We start from the raw sequence: 9,031 nt of genomic DNA on the forward strand, positions 1-9,031 counted from the left end.
CCAGCCTCGAATCTGCTGCTATGACAGCAGATTCGCCGAATGTCGGTCTGCCAGCAGCAGATACAGAAATTATCCGACCCTAAATATGCGACCACTGGCAGCGGATTTGCCGAATGTCTGTCTGCTAGCAGCAGATTCGGGATGTGATGCAGTGGAGACGCACGGCAGCATGTCCGTGAATCTGCTGGTCGTATTTCCAACTATCCCAGCCATGAGTTTCTTGTGCTGAAGAGTGAAGGTCATGAACCTTGAACCTTGAGTCTGATTGAAGTGCCATTTATTTGAGGTCGTGGGCCGTTACCGATCTGCGTTCACCCGCTCCAGATGCCAGTGGTGACTGGTGATAAGCAGACGGTTACTCCAGATCCATTCCGCAAACACCGCGGCACCGCGAACAGTCTTGAGCTTTGCACCCGCAGCCGTTTTGGACCTGACCTACCACCTTGCCCATATTATCATACAGAAGACGGTGGATTCAGACAAGGCTATGTAGACCGATACGGGTTAGAACGTCTATGGCCAATGCAGTCCGGGCGCATCTCCTCGCCATCATCGGAAGGTTACAAAGAACTTAGCACAAACATGTCAGAAGGTAAAGTTTATTCACAGGCCTCAGCATTCACCTCGAGCTTCAACAGTTTCTTTACAAACGCAAGACGTGCACCACGACTGATTCTCAACGTTTGCGTCTAACCTGGCCCCACTTCCCGCCACACAATGCTGAATCTAAATCTGTAACGAGCGTGCATTGACACAATGCATGTGGAAAACTGACCAGCAATCAATGCCTACGCGCAAAGGATAAAGTATGTACAGTCTGTCTTAAAAGTACCGCGCAAAGTGACGGTGGATCCATCGAGCCTGACTGAGCAAGGGCCTGCTAAATTTGGGTCACCGAAGCAACTGACATCCTTGTCCATTCCCTAGGTCAATTGGTCGGTGACTTTTAAATTAAAACAGGCCCTTTCTCGGTCAGGCTTGATGGATCCACCGCCACTTTGCGCGGTACTTTTAAGACAGACTGTACATAAAATTTACGACAATTCGACGGCCCAGTACTGCAGACTGCGTTTACACTCTTTACATAGCATGCATCATAAGAAAGACTTACAAGCAACTAAGATCAACAAACATTCGAAAATACAGCCACTACGAGTAAGTGCAGCTCGTTGATTTCAACTATACGTTACCGAGCTGCTTCGCTCGGTACTTAAATTAGCTTAGTGCTACGTGGCAGCATCCATGAACCTTTCGCTCCAGAAACAAAACTCAAAGCACCTCTGTGCGGGGGAGTAATCATGGCCTCTCCAATCCTCGCTCCTAGTCCGCGGCCCGTCGCCGTCATCGGCACCCTGACCCACCCGTGGCCGTGGCCGTCATCAACACCCATCCGTCGCCGTCATCGGCACCCAGCCGTCGGCCGTCTAGCGGTATTCGGGCCTGACTGGCGCCGTGTCCTGGCGGCTGAGCGGTGCCGGCGGCGCCTGCTCGGCCAGCACCGAGCGCCGGTAGCGCAGCAGTGACTCGCGCGCCTCCACCAGGTATCGGTACATCGCCGGGTCGTCCGCCTGCCAACAGAGTAACACAGTCAGAACAGCCGCCACTAGAAACGTATCCGCACCGGAGACAAGGTGGGGACAATCCATACAGAGCAAAAATGTCTCACTCTTCAGGGTCATGACTGAACAACCCAATAAGTATTTATCTATCAATAAGTACAAGAGTTACTGAAACCAAGTTATCAATAAGTATAAGAGATTTCTAGATTCATTGCATGGCTTAAAATAACAAAAGACGACCGAAAAACGAAGTACATACATTCTAAATACACTCGACAAGAAAACAAAGCAACGCACTAACACCCCCCCCCCCCCCATTCAGTGGTGAGCCTAAGGCGTTATCGTTATCACTCGTTATCAGTCGTCAATTGGGCATATTCCACATGCTATCGCGCGTCGGCCGGGTCCCACAGCTCTGAGCCGTCCGGCGCGGCGCGCCCACGTACCACCACGTAGAGCTGCTGCTGGCCGTTGGAGGGTCGCGGCGGGGACGGCTCGCGGCGCGGCCGTTTGCTCGCCTTGGGCTGCGCCTGCTCGGAGCCCTTGCGCTTCTCGTCGGCGCGCCAGTCGCGGTGGGGGCAGCGGCACACCTTCACCTCGATGGCCTGTCTGCCGAGTGTGCGGCCCGAGGCGCGCTCCTCCAGCGTCAGCACCAGCATCAGCCGCCGACGGTTGATGCCGCCCACGCAGGTGTTCATACAGGCGAACTTGAAGAGCACCTGGTAGTCGTCGGTGCCGGGCTCGGGCGCCTCCAGCGGCACGGTGACGCTGCACCGCTCCTGCTCCACGTGGTAGCTGTCGGCGACAGACAGGAGCCGGTCAGAGCTCACATCTCAGCAAATGACCACAGTTTACAACACGCTCAGAAGAAAAAAATAACGAAGAAAATATTTAAGTGCTACAAACAATGCTGAGAGAGCTTATCAACAAAATCAATATATTGGGAAAATATTTCCTATTTATTCGGTGGTATGCTTAAAGAATGAGACGCCAGCTAGACAAAAAGAAAATATCATATGACGAGCTTCCACCTGCCGGTTGGTACTAAATAATAATTGCATGAGCCAAGTGTTTGTATAATGCATTACCAACCTGGCGTGGTGGTGATCGGCCCGCACCACGTGCATCATGTGTCCGGTGTCGTTGGACGGATCCTGCGGCTCGCGGTGGATGGCGCACCGGCGTACCGGCGTCTGGATGTGGTGGGACTCGCGGTAGATGGGCAGCGCGCGGATGCGCAGCGCGCTCGGGTCGGCCACACCGCTGTAGGTGAAGCTGAACGGCACGGCCACCATCATGTCGGTGTACAGCTTCGCGCCGTCGGCGCTGTAGACGTAGGGCAGCTGGCGGCCGGCCTGCTCGGGCCGCCGGCGCACCGTCACCTGGAACTGATGCACGCCCGGCCAGCCGTCCAACACCGGCACAGAGTTGGCCACCGGCTGCACCGACACCTGCTTCTGCGCCGGCGGCGTGGGCTCCTCCTTCACCTCGGCCGGCGCCGGCTGAAACGGCAGCGGGAGGTGGCCGATCAGGCGCGCTGCACAGAGGGGAGTGACAGTGAGAGCGCTTCAAACCGCCCCCTAATGGGCGCGGGCGGGGGGTTGAACACCTCTCTTGCGTTTTTTGCAAATATCTCAAAACAGCGGCGCTTTCTGCACATTCTGTGAAAATTTCAGACCAAGGTCACTCAGGGTCAGGTCACCAGGTCACGCCAAGTGACCTCACATCATTAAAAGTTTAAATGCCTGCTACAGCTACATCGAGAGACCGATCACTTTGAAACTTTCAGCAATTGCTAAGAGCAGTATTACGTACGAAATGTACAACTCGGAAGTTTCATATCTGTATATCTCGGAAGTTTCATATCGGTGCCTAAGGTCAACTCAATTTTGTGACCTCTCAATTGTAAATTAATGGAAGAAAGTTGAAAGGAGCCTCTTTTGGACGAACATCATTCGAAACACTTTCAAACATTGAACTACAAGTAAGCATGACACACTGAACCGGAAATGGTAACCGTGACCCCTTGTTTTGTCCCTGAGATCATCTCATGACAAATAATATCTAGCCGTTTTTCGCTAATAACTTTTGATAGAGGCTTGCTAGAGCGTTAAAAATGTCTTAGGTGTGTTCAGCTCGACGATACAGATCGACTGATATGCAACATGTTACATGACCTTTCCCGGTCAGGTCATGACTTGGACCTGAGATCACCATCACGTTAATTAAGAAAAAAGATCATTTAAATTGACCTTGCAAAGTCAAATCATAACTTAAAGGGACTCTCCTACCTTCAAAAAGTTAATGAATTGGCATGAAAGTGATGTCGCTCGGTTTAGAAAGAGCGAAAACGAATATCTACCAAATTTCACCGAAAAATATTCACCGGTTTTCAAGAGATTAGACTCTCACTTTTGTTTACTTTTTGGGATCGCCGCTGTTCCTAGCGACTTTATTTGGAAGCAGTAGTTTGGCAGCTGAAAGTGCGGCACTTGTTGCGCGCAAAGCAGCATATACCACCGCGGAATGACCGCGGTGCTAGCAAACGTTTTAGTAAAATATTTAAAATCGTTAGATCTGCGCTGACGTCACACATTCAGAGGGGGCATTCAAATGCATTAGCCCCCTTTAATCCAAAGTGCTGCAACTTTGAAATTAGATATTTTCGATTTGAGGCATTTCTCGATGTTGTGAGTGCTCAAACCGGTAAGTGTAAGCCAGGGACCCCATTTTGGCTATCTCAACTCAAAACTAATGTTCAAGTGGGATGGTCACTTTAATCGACGCGTCTCGACAAGAGGAACACGATGCCAGTAAAAGTTAGCTCGTGCAAATTTTGACTTAAAAGTTGTTGCAGGAAAACTTTCCGCAAAAAACAATTTGGCAGTTTTTGCCCTCTGCAGGCTCAACTGTTGACCTTAGTTCAAATCTGAGGAGAGCCTACAGAAAGAGTGTTCAAAGAGCTATCGAATGCGCTATTCTGCAGCGCTACAGCTCTATTCGTTTCCGAGTTATGCGCCGGTTTGTTGAACACTGTCGAAATTGAATTGAAAATTGGCGGTTTTTTACCTTCGATGACCTCTTATGACTTAACCTTTTACCTGAACTAAAAAAAGACCGAAGTTATTTCGTCATTATTTTTGGTGCTCATAGAACACCACCTGCGGCGTGTCGCTACGTGACCCGGGAGCTAAGTTAGAAAAAGGGTGTTACTGTTCAATCCCCCCCCCCCCCCCAGGGCGTGAAATCCAAGAGCCCAAGCGGGGCGCGGGCTAAAGGCAGACGGGCCTAGCGCTCGGGTTTCGATAGGTAGGCGGTTGAAAAGTGTCACAGCTCGACAACTAAAGGCTCGCTGTCCGGTCACGGTTCGGAAAGTCGGCGGCCGAAGACGCCCGTCCCGTCGTGTCTAGTCTGACAGTCACAACTGCGCACGTCGGAAAAGCGCTGAAAAAGTGAGGTGAAGGCCCTAGGCCTATATATTGTGAGGTCAGTTCGGAAGGTTTTCCACTGATGAGTATCTTGTGAGCTGCAGTATAGGTATATAAATCACACTTTTGACACGACACCATAAAACACAACTGATTTTGCGCACGAGAGATGTGATCACATTTTTAAAGACCGGTCACTTAACGTGCGGCAAAATTCCCGACCTCCAGCATCCCAGTATCGTTCGCCGCTGATCCGTTCCCGACCCCGTAAGCCGTGATACAGTAAGATACTTGGGACCAGGGCTGCGGAGTCGATGGATTTACGGCGACTCCGACTCCGACTCCGGCTTTCAAAAACCAACTCCGACTCCGACTCCGACTCCGGGCAGAAATGTCGAATCCGATTGACTCCAACTCCCGACTCCGACTCCGCACACCTGGCAGGGCTGCGGAGTGCGGAGTCGACAGATTTTCGGTGACTCCGACTCCGACTCCGGCTGGGGTTTCCAATATCGACTCCGACTCCGACTCCGACTCCGGTCACAACTGTCGACTCCGACCGACTCCGACTCCGACTCCGACTCCGCTGCCCTGCTTGGGACACCAAATAACTCTGAACTATTGAGAGCAGCAGAGCCTGCAGCCATTGGCTAGAATTTGGAATGCATGATTAGCAATCTCTACGCACGCAGTCACTAGAAAAGCTGAACATATCTGATTGAAGAGATTGGCATGAACACACCTATGGGAGTTGCATGTTTCTCACCTCCAATTCCGACAGCTGGTGCTCCTTCAGTGGGTGCTCTACAGGATCCATGTAGCTGTCCCAGTCTTGTGACAGATTCTGAAATCCGATGTCGACCTTGACCTGCTCCAGGACCTCATCATCCGAAGAGAACAGCAGAAGACTGCTGTCCAATGATGAGGTCATCGCTGAAACACAAACAAATGCAGCATTATCCTATGGTACTACAAACATCACATACCTATTCCTAGTTGCTAGGATGAATGGAGCTAGCAATTAAGCCCAAAAAAAACATCGTAAATTTTACAAAACACTTCTTTTGAAGGAGATGAATTGAATAGTTTTGGAGCCTCACGAAACAAGTTTCAAATATTACGCGTCACACAAACTGACGCATAAAAACTGTGTTCAAAAGTGTGAGCGGCAGCTCCGCAAGCACTTGTTGACGAATGAAAAGCGTAGGTACTGCCCGGTCGCCGTAGCAACAAGTAAGCGTCACAATTTTCGAACACCCTTAGTGCGCCAAGTTCAACTACATCGAGGACGATGGGTGATGGGTGCCAGCTGATTAAATTAATGAAACGCGAATAAATTCAACTTTTGTTTGAGATTGCGAGTAAAAATGTGTTTGCTAATTTCAAAGATCATTGAATTCGTTTTTGTAAATAAATTAACTACAAAGCCTCTGTGCAAAGTGTCGGACCGTACACAGCCTCCAAACTCCGCCCACTGCGTCCCTACGTCAGCCTTACGTCACCGCACACAGCGACCGCTGTTGCAAGGCCCTATATAGAGCTGTTGCCGGTCGGGACAGGCCACAGCGGACCGTCCACCGCATGCAGCCGTGACGTCAGAACCGCCTACCCATCCCCTACCCCCACGCCTGCTGCACACACCGCACACACCGCACTCAGCAGTTTGCGGTGGCCGTGAACACCCCTCTGCAGTGTCCCAAAATTATATTTTGGCTTGGGTGTCGGAGGGGAATATTCGTCACTACGAAGAGGGCTGAGTGGAAAATTGCCAGTCAGAAAGGCACTAAAAAGAGTTGAAAACAGGGATCAACAATTTATTTGTGAATGTTAGAGGATGCGGGAGCTGCCTTATAAGATGACTGAATCAAATATGGAGTGAGGTAAAAGGTACACACAGATGCTCCTAACTGGTAAGACAGGGAGTGAAAAATCGCTGTGGAAAATTGGCGGGGAGAGTGGAAAATTATTTTGATTTGGATGTCGTTTCCCACCTAAACTGGTATATTTTGGGACACTGCCCCTCTGAAATCTCTCCAGGGGGCACGATACCCCGGTGCCCTCCCCGTTCCCCCGCCTATGTGATACATAATTGGCATAGGCAAGGCTACCTGTACCTGTGGCGCATGAAGCCATGCCGTGTGTAGCTCCTAGGGCTGTTCGGCTGTGTAGCCAAAATGAAATATGCTGCAGCACGCATGCACAGTAAGGGCTACGCAGCCCGTTAGTCCCGCCCACACAACTACGTCATCGCCTGTGTGACGTCACCTACTGAAGCACACTTCGTTTTCCTGCAGCCAGAAATTAGGTGCTACAGGAGACGAAAGTGGCGCGGATTAAAATTTACAGTCCAATATTTCTTATTGTAAGCGGTTTGTATGCTGTTTTTTCGGGTGTCATTACCGTTTTCAGTGACACATTGCTATTAACCACATTTGAACGCAATTTAACCGTTATTTGGGCGACAATCACCAGTCCACCCATGCAACGGTTCACCACGGGTGAAATAGGCTGCAGTGACGCTTGACCTCTGTGTGCCGGCGGAGAGTGGGCAGAACCAGGCGCCCGACGTCACCCAAGTCTGACGCACGCAGCACAGATCTCTGCTGCTGGGACCTGAACAGAACAGCCCTCAGGTATGACTAATAGTTTATACTGTAACTGATACAGGAGAACATGAAAATTTATTTTGGAGACTAGTACATCAAATTTCAGCGTTTTGTAGTCCTTTTCTAAGAAATCTGACAAGGAGAATACGAATGAGGCATCAAAGTCATTTGCAGGCGGTTCGTAGGTAAGGTACCCATCTAAAAGGTCGCCGTCAAAGCCCAAAGGTCTTTTTATCTTGCCTGATATGACCCATTGCACGTTCCGAGGCATTGCGAATATACTTATCAGATATCATGCAGAACTAGAAACAGGCTCGAGTCTGAGTCGGCATGGAAGCTGTGGCGCACCTCAAGCGTGGCGATCTTTAGACGACGATCATGAAACATGCTTCTTCATGAATCAATTTGAATTGTTGTTATGTAATGAATGATAAATTGATGATGAATCAGTAAACTATCGAAACCTACAACTTACCATTGGATTTCTGGATGCAAGCGGCAGCCGTCAACAAGTTGAATCACGTTGATTGTAAACGTTTCGATGCCAAAAGGAATGCACTCAAAGATGCCTGAATCGCTACGAGAAATCGCTGCAAGTCTCTGTCTTTGGTCTGATGACATCATCAAATACCTGCAAAAGACTTTTCGCTTAGCAAAATAAGACAACCTTTCCAAAATTAGTTTTGTGGTTTTGCAACATTGTTATCATTCAAATATTATTATTTTTAGATGTAACAAATTTGAAAAAATAACTCTTTGCCGAGATTGAAAGCGTAAAACAAATAGAAAGCCTGGTAAGTCTTATGACATCATTAGAATCTGTTTTAAGTTTGTTCAAAGTTTCCTCCTTATCATGTTACGTCATCCCTGTGACGTCATACTTACGGGGCGAGTGGGGAATTCCCCCGGGGCCCTATTTCACACTATATCCAAGGCCACTATATCATAGTGTGATATATGGCCTTGGTTTCACCGATAGCAGCACGCTGCTATTTCATTTCGCGAGGTGTTTTTGGAATAGGCTTGTTGACGTCTCCATGGAAACCCAATTTGACACGTGTAATAGCAGCGTGCTGCTATCACCGGCGAAACAGGGCCGGGGCCAAAGCCGGAATCATATAGGCGCGGGAGCCGGGGGGGGGGGGGCAGTGGGGGCAGCTTGCCCCCCCCCCAACTCTGGGGCCGTGGGGGCATGATGGCCCCACAGCTTTGAGACGGAATACCACACTTTTTTGCAAATGTTTTCTTTTTTGTTGAAAAAGCAATGGATGGGATGAAAAATAAGTGGCCTAAAACCGGTGAGAAAACTAGATTTGGGGGTACCCTAGGTTGATCTCTATTATGGTGTGCCCCCCCCCCCCCCAGTCTGAACGTAGTTCCCGCGCCCCTGGCCGGAATCCTTGCCGGAATCGGCGTGGTGCGTTTTGATGGGACGGGT

At 49.7% G+C, this 9,031-nt stretch overlaps 1 protein-coding gene across 3 annotated transcripts; it reads right to left on the reverse strand.

The window, feature by feature from the left end:
- Positions 1–585: 585 nt before the first annotated feature.
- Positions 586–8,163, reverse strand: LOC122390804 (cellular tumor antigen p53-like). 3 transcript variants are annotated; one of them, XR_006258228.1, is made up of 6 exons: positions 8,069–8,163; positions 5,754–5,920; positions 2,652–3,061; positions 2,006–2,354; positions 1,045–1,568; positions 586–817 (listed from the first exon to the last, which is right to left on the reverse strand). XR_006258228.1 is itself a non-coding variant. In XM_043384140.1 (6 exons), the coding sequence occupies exons 2-5, from the start codon at positions 5,916–5,918 to the stop codon at positions 1,425–1,427; spliced, it is 1,068 nt and encodes a 355-aa protein (XP_043240075.1). In that variant the 5' UTR covers positions 5,919–5,920; positions 8,069–8,149; the 3' UTR covers positions 904–1,351; positions 1,387–1,424. The 3 variants fall into 3 exon arrangements, 2 of the variants coding, with proteins under 2 accessions (XP_043240080.1, XP_043240075.1); XM_043384140.1 differs by lacking the exon at positions 586–817 and having other exon boundaries at positions 904–1,351; positions 1,387–1,568; positions 8,069–8,149; XM_043384145.1 differs by having other exon boundaries at positions 586–1,568.
- Positions 8,164–9,031: the final 868 nt, after the last annotated feature.

The sequence above is a fragment of the Amphibalanus amphitrite genome, unplaced genomic scaffold (assembly GCF_019059575.1).
Source record: "Amphibalanus amphitrite isolate SeventyFive unplaced genomic scaffold, NRLGWU_Aamphi_draft 000021F_arrow, whole genome shotgun sequence".
Taxonomy (NCBI): domain Eukaryota; kingdom Metazoa; phylum Arthropoda; class Thecostraca; order Balanomorpha; family Balanidae; genus Amphibalanus; species Amphibalanus amphitrite.

Excerpts from the sequence above, each read along its gene's own strand:
- LOC122390804 (XM_043384145.1), bottom strand. The coding sequence starts at position 5,918 with ATGACCTCATCATTGGACAGCAGTCTTCTGCTGTTCTCTTCGGATGAT. Across the intron at positions 3,062-5,753 it reads ACCAGCTGTCGGAATTGGAG|CCGGCGCCGGCCGAGGTGAA; the intron begins GTGAGAAACATG and ends CTGCCGTTTCAG. Across the intron at positions 1,569-2,005 it reads AGCAGCAGCTCTACGTGGTG|GCGGACGACCCGGCGATGTA; the intron begins GTACGTGGGCGC and ends CTCTGTTGGCAG.